The sequence below is a fragment of the Marmota flaviventris genome, chromosome 3 (assembly GCF_047511675.1).
Source record: "Marmota flaviventris isolate mMarFla1 chromosome 3, mMarFla1.hap1, whole genome shotgun sequence".
Lineage (NCBI taxonomy): Eukaryota > Metazoa > Chordata > Mammalia > Rodentia > Sciuridae > Marmota > Marmota flaviventris.
In genome coordinates this window covers 84,899,091-84,912,920 of record NC_092500.1, presented here as the reverse complement: position 1 = coordinate 84,912,920, position 13,830 = coordinate 84,899,091, and the positions used below count along the sequence as shown (strand labels likewise).

Here is a 13,830-nt window from a genome sequence, read left to right as displayed (position 1 = left end):
CTCTAGGGTAGACTCTCTCCCTAGGCACTACTGTCTAGTTAAATGAAGACTGCCTGAGAACTCCATCTATTTTATTTTATTATTTTACTTTATTTTTTGAGACAGGGTCTCACCAAGTTGCTTACAGCCTGGCCAAGTTGCTGGGGCTGGCCTTGAACTTGTGATCCTCCTGCTTCAGCCTCCCCACTTGCTAAGATTACAAGATTACAAATGTGCACCATGGCCCTGACCCATATACACTATTATAAGAGCTTTTAAAAATAATGGAGAATTCACCATTAGCCCACCATCTCTACAAACAATTTTTCAAAAAGCAAATACCTCAATGGGGAAAATACCTTTATTTTTTGGTTGGATTATAGAATTTAGAAGAGTCCATTGTTGGAAAATTAGACCAATCTAACTTCTGGAAGTGACTTTACAGCTTGGAGCACAGCAAAGCCTATTTCGGATTAAACTGTCTATTAATTAAACTCAAATGATTTAGACATTCATCACTTTGCATTGCACCTCCCAGAAAACAAAAACACAACAACAACAAACCTAGGGTTTTGAGTGAGGAAAACGGCCCCTGCGCGCGCGCGCGCGCACACACACACACACACACACACTACACATGCACACACTCCTCACTCACTCACTCACTCCACTCCTGTCTACAGTGCTCAGATTTTAGGAGGCCTGAAGATTCGCGCCGGCTCCCACCGGCTATGGGAAACCCGCCCGGGGGCCCGTCAGGCGCTGCATCTCGGATCGTTGGCAGTTAGCGACCCCCCTTGAATCCCCCTCTGCCTCGGGCTCCCCGCGGCCTTTGGAGGCTCCACGAGTCGGCTCCAAATGTTTTCCATATTTGTTCAGCCTCCGTAATTCGAATACCAGGGCAGGTTCAGCCCGCCCTGCGCCGCGCTCCCGGCCCAGGGCGCCGCTCACGCTCCCACCCCGCCACCCACCCACGCGGCCGCCATGGGCAAGGACAAGCAGCCCCGCGGCCAGCAGAGGCAGGGGGGGCCGCCGGCCGCGGACACCGCCAGGCCCGACGACATGGGGCCGAAGAAGGGCAAAGGGGCCCCCAAGGAGTGCGGGGAGGAGGAGGCCCGGACGTGCTGCGGCTGCCGGTTCCCACTGCTGCTAGCCCTGCTGCAGCTGGCCCTGGGCATCGCCGTGACCGTGGTGGGCTTCCTCATGGCGAGCATCAGCTCCTCCCTGCTAGTCAGAGACACTCCATTTTGGGCTGGGATCATTGTAAGCATCGAGTCTGTTTTGCCTAAGCGCGTTTGCCAGACAGGAATGCAAAGCCGCATGGTCGAGTTAAGACTAACCCAACTGCATGCGCCCTTCCCAGCTCCCCTCCTCTAACTCGCGCTCTGCTTGGTGACTAGTGCGGGGCACACTTGGCTTTCCCTGGGGTGAGGCTGGACGCGATAGGAGCCGTGCCCTTCTGCAGGTCGCTCCCAATGCCTCCAAGGGGACTGATGAACGCTCTGGAGCTGGGCAGGAGCTCTAAAAGGCTGCTTGTTGTGGCCAAATTGTGGCTGTTAGCCTCAGGAGCTAACAGCAGATTCACTTTGACTTGTTCCTTATCTGATTCCTCAGGTGCCACCCCTGTCCCTAAATAAGTAGCAAAAAGTGAAGTTCATCTAACCAAAGTAGATTAGGGAAAAGGCTGAAGTTGCCACTTTGGGTAGTATAATTGTGTTAAGTGAGGTTCCATTAGTAGGTTTTATGAAATAATGTTTCAAGGCAGGGAATGCGAATGCAACAAGAACAGCCTTAATCCACTGGAGTCTAACGTAGTTGGTAAGCAGGGCTCTGGCCCTGGCAGAAGTATATTTGGGACTTTGCTAATGGATGTACTGTTCTAAGCAGAACAGTGCTCAGCTGTTAGGAGTGAGTGTTGAAACACGTAGCATACTTGGCTTCATTCAATGAATTCCTTAATGTAAGATGGGTGCCATTTATTGAGCACCGACTATGTGCCTGCCCTGCTGGAAGCCTTTTAGATATTATTTCTAATCCCTACATCGTCCTTATGGGCAGTTATCATTTCTCAAATGAGGGAACCCAGGCGGGACTGGCCCAGGTTAGTGAATCGACAAACATTCAGCCAGGTTGATTCCTTTCTACACCCGACTGTCTGCAATTTCTAATTGAGATCTGCTGCCCCACGTTTGATTTGCAATTTTAATACCATGTTATATTACAGTGACTGTGGCCAACTGAACTTTCATGTGCATTTCATTTGAGCCATTAAATAATGTTTTGAGGTGGGAATTGTTATTCCTCTTTGGACAGGAGAAAACAGGCTAAGAAGTTAAACACATTCTCAAATCCAGAGAGTCAACAAGAGAGACTAGAATCCACACTTCTGATTCCTAGTTTCATCTTACATCATTACTGCGATCAGTGACCATGGAACTATAACTCATAAAACAACCCTCAAAATAATTTTTTATCAGGGACAGACATTAAAGTCACCTGATAAATATGCATCAATGCAGGTACTTTCTAATTAAGATTATTTGAATTAACAAATTCTTGCAGAGTAATTTAAAACTTTTAATTTGTGTACTAAGAATTCCCATGAAATTAACATGATTGGAGTTTTCTAAATCAAGTGATTTTAAAAATAGCTCTTCACTATACTGGGTATTTTCATCACCTCAATGGCTGTCAACATACTGGGGCGGGGAGGAAAGATCTGTTCTTTAAGGATAGGCAAATTAAAAGAAAAAAGGAACAAAATCCTTTCACTGAGTGTTTTTTAGTATTGTTTTTTAATGTGTCTTCTGTCTTTTATTTCAACTCCAAAAAGTCCCATACCAAAGAAGCAAATTAGATGAGGGAAAAACTTGTTGTAATGTTTATGGCATAACATACAAAATATGTAATTTCATGAGTTAAAGTTCCTATGGGATATGATGTGCTTAATTGTCCTGGAAGCTCCCTGAGTGTGGTCGGAGCATTGCATATATCCCAGGTCTCTGATCTTTCTGATTTTCTTTTTTTATAATTTAGGATTCATTTGAAATTTGCTCATAGCATGTGGCCCAGATGGTACTTGTAATCTTGCGTTTTCTTTCAACAGAGAGACCTGAGACTAGTGAGGAGTTCTCTGAGAAATCAGACTAGGAACACCTCTCATCCCTCTAGGGCCAGAGCTATAGGCTCTGTGCAGAGTGTTGAGCCCCAGCTCAGACACTATTTGCTGAATTCCTTTGGGAAGTTACTTAACTCTAGGTTTTCATTTCTTTTGGAATCAGAATGACAATGGTAATTTCTACCTATTAGGATTGTCCTGAGGATTATATAAGATAATGCATGTAAAGCCCTTGGAATAGTGTCAGCTGATGGTAAGCATACAATGAGTTAGCTCTTTTTATTAGCTATCAGTGAAACAATCACTGGTAGTGGCATTCTTCAAAGTACAAGTGGCTGTATTTCATTTCTAGTCTAACAGAACAGTCATTTCTGACTTGCTCCATTTCTCAGACCCTTTTTGTCATCTCACCCTTCTCTGCTCTCAGCCAAGTTACTATTTAGCAGCCACCATGGTATTAGATTAGTCCAGTACTTTCTGAATCTCTCTGGAGGTTTCTAAAAATGAACTTGGAGGAGAGGGGCATCCTGAGGGTCATTTTCCCTTTGGAGTACAGGATGACTCTGATCTGGTATATCCTGCAGGGACAACTGAAAAGTTTGCCCTGTTGAGGAGACCCACCACACCAGAGCCAATCCATGAAGCTGAGGCAGAGCCACGCCCACCTCCTGGACATAGGCAGACTGCTAGATCCACCCCCTCTACACTTTGTGTGCTTCACTCTTGTTGCCTCTTAATTGTGTGGTCGTGGCTTCATTTTTCAAGTGCTGCCATTCCCTTAACTTGGGATTTGGAGATTGCCATTTCCATTGTGGAAACTGGGTATATGGATAAGTTAAGTTCACTTCGGTGACTTCTTTCTGGTTGATCAAAGCCTGAGTGACATGAATGTTCTGGGAACTTCTGTTTGTAGTCTGATAAAGCCATTGTTGATGTATGATCAGAGTTTTATATGTAGTGAAATTTGAGGAAAACCATTAGGATATATCTTATCTATCCTTCATATTTACCTATCCAAAACTGACTCCACTCACTTGGTGGTGGTGGGGTGGGTGTTTGCAGGGGTGATTGAAGTCTTTTTACCTCAGTTACAGAAGATTTCCATAAAAGAAAAGGGGATAGAGAAATGTGATCTGCACAAGTGCTGGTTTTGTTTGTTGTTTGGGGATGAACCCAGGAATGATGATGATGATTTTTATCACTGAACTACACCCTCAATCCTTCTTTTAATTTTTTAATTTATTTTGAGCCAGGGTCTCTCTAAATTGCTGAAGGTCTCTCTAAGTTGCAGAGACTAGCCTGGAACTTGCCATCCTCCTGTCTCAGCCCCACAGTTACAGGGATTACAGGCATCCTGTACTCGGCTCTCAAAATAATAGATGGTTTGAGGATTGTAAGTAATACCACAATGATAATACAAAGTGAAAGAGTGTCTCTGAGGATGAACTTGGCTAGGGGCAAGGCATCCTAGGAAATAGAAGTTGGTTCTGTATTGTTTCTTTTAATGGCTTGAATATCTGGGTCAGATAGGCATTCAAATTTGCTCATCATTTGTGAATTCTTATTGATAAAAAATGTATATGGATTATAGGAATCTAAGAATTTGTGGCACTTCTTGTTCAAATGAATACTTCTGTTTTAGGTGAAGCATGTTTAAACTTGAGCTTATTTTTCTTCATTCAGAAACATTTTGGGGGGTGTCTGCTGCACTAGGCATTGATCTAGAAATAATGAATCATGTACCTGGAGGAGCTCTCCAGCCTCTGATGGACAAGTGCCCTTATCATACCTGACAGTAATGAATATTACCGATTAAAAAATTTAACCTACATGCATATTTTTAAAGACCATTTACCTTTTAAAGTAGTCACTTGCAGTGATTTATTTGCTTTGGCATCTCTACTCTGAAGTCAATTTAAGAGCAAATTCATGCTCCTCATCTCCAGTGGGGACATTCAGTATTTGTTAATCTCTTGACCCTCTAAGGAGTATTCACATGGAAAGTGGGAATTTTCCTTGACTTCTGTTTTTTTTAAGCTTTCCTTCCTTTCCCTCAGTTGCTAACATATCCTACCCACTGGAGTAAAAGCCCCGTGAAATATACTTTGTTAATCACATTAGAAAGTTTAAGTCAAGGACATAGGAAAAGGAACAGTATCCTTTATTTAATATCATTCACAAAATTATTATGTGAATCTGCAATGATTAAAAGTCCTGTCAAGAATTTCAATAATATGTTAACTTACTCTAAAGAATTCAAAATGCAGATGTATTCAGATTTTGAAAATCTATTTTAAGTCTTGACTTAATAGAAGAGAAAACTGGAGTGGTTATTAATTTTGAAACCATATATATTGTGAAATTTACAAGTTGATATATGACATATAGAAAATAAGGATCATATATAATATTATCCACAATTTGTAAGTAAAAGAAATGATTTATCTAAATGATGTGATCATGGTTATAAAGAGAAACTGGAAGAGAGAAAGATTTGGCATTGAGGTTCTGATACACCCTTCAATAAGTCAAGAAGCTAAAAATGGTGTCAGTTTTCTATATAGTAGTTTTGACATTTGAAAAATTAAATCTGGAATTATATTTTTAGGAACACACTGCATAGTAATTCATTATTTTTCATATTGGGACTGTAATATGCTTCCAAAACCTAATGCAGCACCTCAGGTGCCCACTGGGAAATAAGTTTTATGATAGCGACTGTCATAGGATTGTTAGGAACTAAGAAGTGGTAATTACATGGCCTGATTCAATCTCCATCGAGTATGTATAATAGATAATGGCAGGAAAATTATCTTATAGTCACATGAATTTCTCATAGTAAGTATAAAAATGGAATGTAATTGAATTAATTTGGAAAAAATTAATTTTAATAAGTGCATGAAAATAAAATGGAATAGGCAAGAAGTTGGTGAAATGTTTTCTGAAGGAATTTCAGGAATAAAGAGTAAGGAACATTGTGCTAAAGAGAAATGAGAAGGGTGTGCTAAAGAGAAATGAGTTTTTAACCTTTTCCTGTAGTTTTATACTAGATATGCAAAGGCCAAAGAAATGCTTATATAATGAGGAATTTTTCTCTAAATATTCTTTTTTTTTTAATAAGGAGAATTAAAACCCTGTATTAGAGTTATATTCAACTTAGGAACTTGATTCAGAATGCTAATCTCTGGAACATTTGAGATGTTAATCATCATTTTGGTTTAATTCTTTTGAATAATAGGAATAGTAATACATAGAGTTTTGGGATAATCAGATAAAAATAAACAAGGTATTCTTCTACTTTATGTGTACTAACTATATCTGCAGAGCTACTGTATATCCCCTTACACTTTGGGATACCCAGTGTGTTGAACTATCTATTTATTTCATACTTGACATTATTTGCATTTGCATTTGAACTTGCATATACCCATTTAAAGTATAAATACAGAGAAATTTAGATTTATTCATAACATATAACATATAACATAACTGAATAATAATAAAGAATATGTTGTTACTCCATTTTGGCTTTGGAGAATTTAAAATACTTAAATTTTACAGAAATTTTTTACAGAAGTATTTAAAACACTTTAACTCATCATTATCAAGATCTTTTATTGCGTGTTATGACTATAGGACTTTAAAAAAGAGAGAAGCAGAGAAAGAAAGAGGTCATTTGACTTATTTTACATTCCCTTAATTGGAATAAATTAGGACATACTAGATGTAGCCAAATGCTAGATGTTTATATTACAGTCATCTACCAAGGAAGCCATGGCATTAAGTTCCCTAATATAATTTCTGATGTGGGGTACACTTTCAATTTTTTTCAATTGATCTGAGGAAATGGATGGTGTCTAGACTTCTTTCCTTTCACCTTGTCCCTGACATTTCCATTAAGAATATTCTTTAACTGTGTCCACTTGCATGTGCTGGGCTCTGAAGGGCTAGCATCAACATTAAAAGGAAGTACAGAAGGGTGTGCTAAAGAGTCCAGCAAGCATGTTTCTATGTTACTGTAGGACAGAAATGAAATCTACTCATTAAACTTTAATTTGGTCTCATTTCACTGCAAAATACTGTCATTTTTAGGGCCTAAAATCTGGCAAACTAGAGAAGTACTGGTCACAAGAGCCCATCAAGATCTGGGGCGGATGGGACCTCATAAAGTCATATTCTAACCTTCTAGTTATTACCTGCTCTGAGTGTTCAAGTCCAGGGTTATTATAATGCGTTCATAAACTGATAGGGAACTCTAAAAAAATACATGTCAGGAATTGGATTTTTAGCACAGATTACATAAAAACCCATTTTGGAGGCACGCTGTCTTTCAGATAGTTCAGATGTCATCTCAGATCTCCATGTATTGACATCCACCTTGGCAGAGGGATCTGTCAGATGCCTGAGCAAGGCAGCTAACTCACACATCTTGGTTAATTTTCAAATTCACATGTGTACATCTACACATGTTGTATTAACTAAAATACATTTTTGTTTATGTCTTAGTCTTCTTGAGTTGCCATAATAAAATGCATACACTGGGTGGTTTAAACAGCAAGCATTCATTTTCTCATGGTTCTGGAAACTTGGAAGTCTAAGGTCAAGGTGTCAGCATGCTTGGGGTCTGGTGAAGGTTCTCTTCTAGGCTTGCAGATGGCTGCCTTCTTGTGTGCTCACCACAGTCTCTTCTTGGTTCATACACTTGGAGAGAAAGGAGATATTTATCCGCCTTTGTCTCTGTCTCTATCTCCCTCTCTCAAGCCATCGATCTTGTCAGATTAGGATCCTACCTTTAAAACCTCCTTTAACCGTAATTACCTCCTAAAAGCCCTATCCTCAAATACAGTTATTTTGGGAGTTAGGCTTTAACATATGCATTTCAGGGAGACACAGTTCAGTCCCTAGCACTTTCCATGAGGGCTATACACTTGTACAACCACCTGTGATTCTTAAGCCCATTTCCCATCTTATTAATGAAAGCCCTCTGGCTTTCTGGGAATGGCTATGCATCTGAATGTTTCTGATGAAGATTCTGAGCCTATAAACTGACAAGTGGCAATACATCGGGAGGGGTGGCTCTGTGCTCATGCCAGTAGTGAAACATTTGGAGGAGGATGCTTTCACTGCATCTACAAATTGCTTAAATTGCTTCTTTTGTCAAATTTCTGTAAAAATAAAATCAAGTAGATCCAGGTAGTCAATGCAATTCTAAGAGTGGCTTGGGAATTTTATTGACTGCATTAGCTTTTCAAGGCTTTAGCTTTTTAAGGTTTAGGAACCACAGAGTAATAAATTCCTGCCTTCCTCCCCTGCTCCAGGGACTAACTGGCTGTTAAGATACAGCTAAATGACATCTTGGTTCTGAGGCATGGGTGGTTGGCTGACTGATACTGCTGGCAGATGCTCATATTTTCAACAGTTTGACCAGCCTGCTGTCCTGTGAGAGGCAGTGATTCGTACTTGCTGTTTCTGGAGCTCAAAGGAAGCTGCCTTTCACCTCTTCTTTGTCATATTCAGCCATCATTTTCATTTTTGATGCTATGTAAAATTAGATAAATATTTTTTTGTTCTGTGGAACGTGTCAGGATAAAACCCTGGATGTGTCCCACCTTAAACCTCATTATGTAAGGGCCTTTTGTACCAGAGATACTTCCTTGTTAGATCCATACTTAGAAACTTGTTCAAGGGCTTCTCATGGGATTCTGTTGGTGCAGCTTAGAAATCCCAAACTGGGCTCTGCTTTTCCTTTACCAAGTGCTGCACAAATCCAAGCCATCTCAGAGGGAAAGGCAGGGGAGGTTGCTTAAAACTGTCAAGTATGCAGCCCTTCAGAACAATTGCCCCATCTCAGTTCCAAAATGAATAGCCAACAGAAAGCATGGTCACTTCTAAAGTACCAGAAGAATCCCATTATATCTCCGGTTTTATTTTTGAGCATAAAGTTGATGCTCTCTGTTCTAATATTGTTAGAGCCACAGCCCCTTCTTAGTAGTCCTGAATGGGTTTCAGCTGTGGGGGCTGGCAAAAGGCCAGCATGTGACTGGGCATCAGAAAGCAAAGGGTTTGTTCCCAAATGAGCATTCTCAATTTCTGCTGAAGATTCTGTTGGACTTGAGCTGTCTTGCAGAAAAGGCCAACTCTCCCCTGGTTGGGAGTGTCCTGTTGGTGGGAGAAGCTGTGAGCAATCTAGAGGAAGCTCTTTCAATGACATCCCACTTAGTTGTTGTTTTTAAAGTGTTAGATTCAGCATTCATTATTCCAAGTTTTTAAAAACCTCCTTTAAGATAAGAGATATTATCAAGGCCTCTCTCTTGTATGGAGGATAATGACAGGAGACCAGAAAATAGGAGGAATTGTTAATGTGTTAGCTAGGCCCTGACTAGGAAGACAATTTTAGCTTTATTACAGGGGATGGGAGGATGACATAACACTCACTGGTCAACTTCTAAAGTATCAGGTGTGGGTCACCTATCAGTCCATTAGTCACAGGCTTCCTGAGGGTCGTACTTCATCTTTATGGTTGTACTTCAGGGCAGGGCCAGGTACCATTCTCAGGCAAGTGGATGGCTGGGCTACCCCCACCAGAGTGCAGAGCACCCAAGACTAGAGAAGAAAGCATAAACAAATTAGAATGAAGGAAAGAGATCTTCTTTCGACCACATACAGATGCGAGGCTGAATTTGAATACTGCAGTTTACAAGTTCTCTGCTCCATAAGTTTATGCCCTTCTCTCTGCTAGTCTGATTCTGAAACAGAAGGACCAAAGCCACTCAGGTTGGCTTTGGCTCATAAGCTTTTCATTCGCAAGTAGTCTGGGATGCCTATTAAAGGGTTTCAGTCTGTATTAAGTGCTTTGAGACTGGCTATAATTTTTAAAATGAACCTTGGATGACCAAAACTATTGTGTCATAGAACCTTCGATAAATAATTCTCATTCAGTCACCGAATCTAATGCGTCACAAATTTTTCCACCTCGAGACCTCCCCGAAGCCCTTCGCCCAGTCCTCACACCCACATCACAAAAAGCTCAGTGTTTGGCTAACCCATGTTGCGTGGGAGGCACACAGGACAGGCTGCAGGCTGCCTGGGGACACTGGCCTCCTCACACTGAAATGATAAAACGATGTTCAGATGAAAAGCAATATTTCTATGTATTGCTTAATGTTCCTTTATATCCTGTTTATTTTTAAAAGTCCTCTCAAATGGAAAAGCCACTTGATAATATTTTTTAAAGGTTGAACATGATGGTTTCCTCATTTGTGCTACTGTTACAATGTTATATAATAGAATTTATATTGATTTACCATAGTTTCTATACACTGTACTAACAGATTTCTATTTATTGTACTGTTTCACATATATGAGCCCTGGGGCATTAATGGGAAATTATCTCTGCAGTCATTTCTAAAGCAGGGCCTATTTTGAGAGCCTCCTCAATTATGCCTGAGTAATGAAATATAATCTATGACTGTACTTGGAGTAGACTAAATCCACATAACAAGATCCCTCTCCTTGTGAGGGCTTGAAAAATACCAAAGGGAAGCAAACGAACTACAGGTTATTTATTTTTTTCGCCACAAATACATAAAATTTTGTTCCTCCTCTTGATTCATGAGAAAGAATGGGAAAATAATCTTTGTTTCCCCACATTCTTTGGCAATGGATTATTTTGCAAAAATAGGTATTTATTGATAGAACTTGGTGATTAGTCTCTGCTAAGTCACTGCAGGAGTGAATTAAGTAATTGATAAGCAACAAGTCAGAAGCCTATAAAAGAAAGAGTACTTGTTAGTAAAATAGAAACTTCTTAGATATAGACACTCTCCCTCTGTATCTCCAGATGACATCCCCTACCCAGGTGTTTAATCTCTGGGAAAGGCAATGCAGGAAAAATAATTACATATAGTTTAAAAAGCCAGGTGTCCAGGCTGTGCCCTAAACCATGTTCAAAGGGGCAGGCATGAGCAACCCTGCAGGGGAGGATCAGCAAAGGCAAGGAGAGGGGAACTGAAATTGTAGGAGAGGCTCCAGCTTTGGAGTAAAAAGAGTATGGGAAGAGTCCTGGCTCTACCAGTTTATAACCATTTTCCAAAACATGTTTGGTAATTACTTTTTATTTTCATTTTTATGTGAGTGTGAACAAGTACACACAATTCTATGACATTTTCAGTTTTGTATTGACAAGTGGAAAATAATAAAAACCATTTATCAATTTCTAACTTTGTCAAATTTTAATATTTTTATAATTTCTTTAGTGTTTTTTTCTTTTTTAGAAAGAAATATTATGGTATACTGAAGTCCTCTGTGTTTCATTTCTTAATCACATTTTCCTACCTGCCTGTCTTCCCCAGAGGTGTCTACTGTCCTGAATTTGGCATTTGTCATGATTATGCTTGTCTCTTTTCATATTTTACAGCATGTACATATCCATAACCAATAATTATCTTGTTTTAAGTTTAATATAAATGGTATTGTTTTTGTTGTTATTTGAGATTTATTTATAAAGATATTTGTTGTTATTTGAGATTTGTTTATAATAGTACATGGATAACACTCATTCATTTTTGCTACACTATATTTCATTTTAGGAATATATAATTATTCATCCATCTAATGATAAAAATTTAGGCTGTTTTCAAAAATGATTTTTTTTCAGTTATAAAGTTTAACTAGACATTCTGGTCCATGGCTCCCTTTGCCTGTATTTCAGTTTCTTTAAGGTATATTCCCAGAAGTTAAGTTATTGGCTTGTACAATGTAGGCACCTTCAACTTACTAGAAATTGCCATGTCACTCCCAAAATCCCAAACTGTGCTAATTTATACTTATATGAATGATAAATCAGAGTTTCTTTTCCCTGTCTTATTGTGTACAGTAGCATTTTGTTTTAAGTTGCATTTTTTCTGATTACTGATGGAGTTCGACATATTTTATGTTGATTGGCCATTTATGTTTTTCTTCAAAAATATTTTCTATGGGTTGTTTGTTCCTCATTTCTTGACTAATAGGATTTTTTTTTTTTTTTACTTCTGTTACTTAATCTTTCTGGTTTTAAGTACTGAAAATATCTTTTCCTACTTGGTATCAAGTTTTGTTTATGGTGCATTTCTTATGAAAAATATTTAATTTGTATGTTTTTATAATTATCAATCTTTTCATGGTATGTGCTTTGATATATTTTAGAAAAGTTTCTCCTTACTCCAGGTCATAAGATATTGTTCTATACAATTTTCTAAAAATGTTAAAGTTTTGCTTTTTCTATTTATATCTTTAGTCTGGATACACTAACATTCTGCATATGATATTAAGTAGGGTCCATACAGATTGCTAATAATTTTAGTACCATTTAATAAATGGTATTTGAGAATATTACTTGAGAATTAGCCTTTTAAATTCCAAGAAAAATACTGTTGTATTTTCATGGGATTTGTACTTTCTATATATGAACAAAGAATAGCTTTCCATTTATTTGGGTCTTCCCTAACTGTGTGTGTGTGTGTGTGTGTGTGTGTGTGTGGTGCTGAGGATTGAACCCAGGGCCTTGTGCATGCAATTTCATTATTGATTTCAAACAAATTGGTTTGTGTTCCTTCTTAGGTAACATGCCCCTTCTTTATTATTGCTTTCCACATTTTCTCTTTGTTTTGCAGTTTAACCACAGTGTGTTTAAATATGGATTATGCTTTTATGTATCCTACTGGGGACTGGTTTTATGAACCAAAGATTTTTGTTTTTAATTGATTCTAAATTCCAGCCATTTCCTTCCAAATCATGTGTCTGTCTTCACGTGATTCCCCAGTGTGGGACTGCTATAGAATGTATGTTTAGAACCTTCTTCTATTTTCCCTATCTCCTAACCTTTTATTAGGTTTCATCTCTTTCTGCCTCTCCATGCTGTGTTTTGGGTTAGTTCCTCAGATCTTTTAGTTCATGGTTCCCCTCTTCAGTTGAGCTCAATCTGCCAATTACCTAGCCATTGAGTTTCTAATTCCATTAATTTTCTTTTTCATTTCTGGAACTTCTATTTTGTTATCATTGTTAATATTTTTATATCATATATTCCTGCTGTTTTTACAAGTTCCCTCTTCTTTATTGATGTTTCCATTTCCTTCTTTCTTTATTCCTGTTTTCAATTCCTCCTTTCATGTCTTTAATTGTTTAGAATATTCTTTTTTATAGTTTCTGTGCATTAGTTTCATTACTTGGATTTCTTAGGGCTTTAATTCTTAGAGAATGTGTGTTTATACATGTACATGTTGGCCTTCATTAGTGAATTAATTCTTCATGTGTTTACTCATTTTGATGTGTGGGGTCATCTTCCAGGAGGCCTTATAGATGGTTTTGTCTTGCCATGTGTCCCCTTGGTATCATCAGCCTAGAGCCACTTCTTTTTTTCATAGTCTATTTATCATAGAAGATTTCTTGCACACACAAAAGCAGATACAATTGTATAATGAACCTCTGTGCTATTCCCATCACTCACCTTCAATAATTATTGTCTTGTGATCAACCTATTTCATCAATATGTTCCTATACTTCCTCCATACCCACATATCACACACTGAATTATTTTAAGTAAATACCAGACTTCATAACATTTCACTCATAAATATTTTCCTATATAAGTTAAATAATGAAGACTATAAAATAATCAAAATACCAATATTACATCTAGCAAGGTAATTTCGTCACAGGATCACACGAGTGTTCAAATATGCATTATTTACTCATGA

The 13,830-nt window shown here is 38.5% G+C and overlaps 1 protein-coding gene across 1 annotated transcript in view; it reads left to right on the top strand.

Moving 5' to 3' along the window:
- The first annotated feature begins 638 nt into the window (after positions 1-638).
- Sspn (sarcospan) overlaps positions 639-13,830 on the top strand; it is a 33,955-nt gene continuing 20,763 nt past the window's right edge. Inside the window, exon 1 of the mRNA XM_027934261.2 lies at positions 639-1,242. Coding sequence (XP_027790062.2) covers positions 964-1,242 — 279 coding nt within the window. The 5' untranslated portion in view covers positions 639-963. The remainder of the gene's footprint in view (positions 1,243-13,830) is intronic.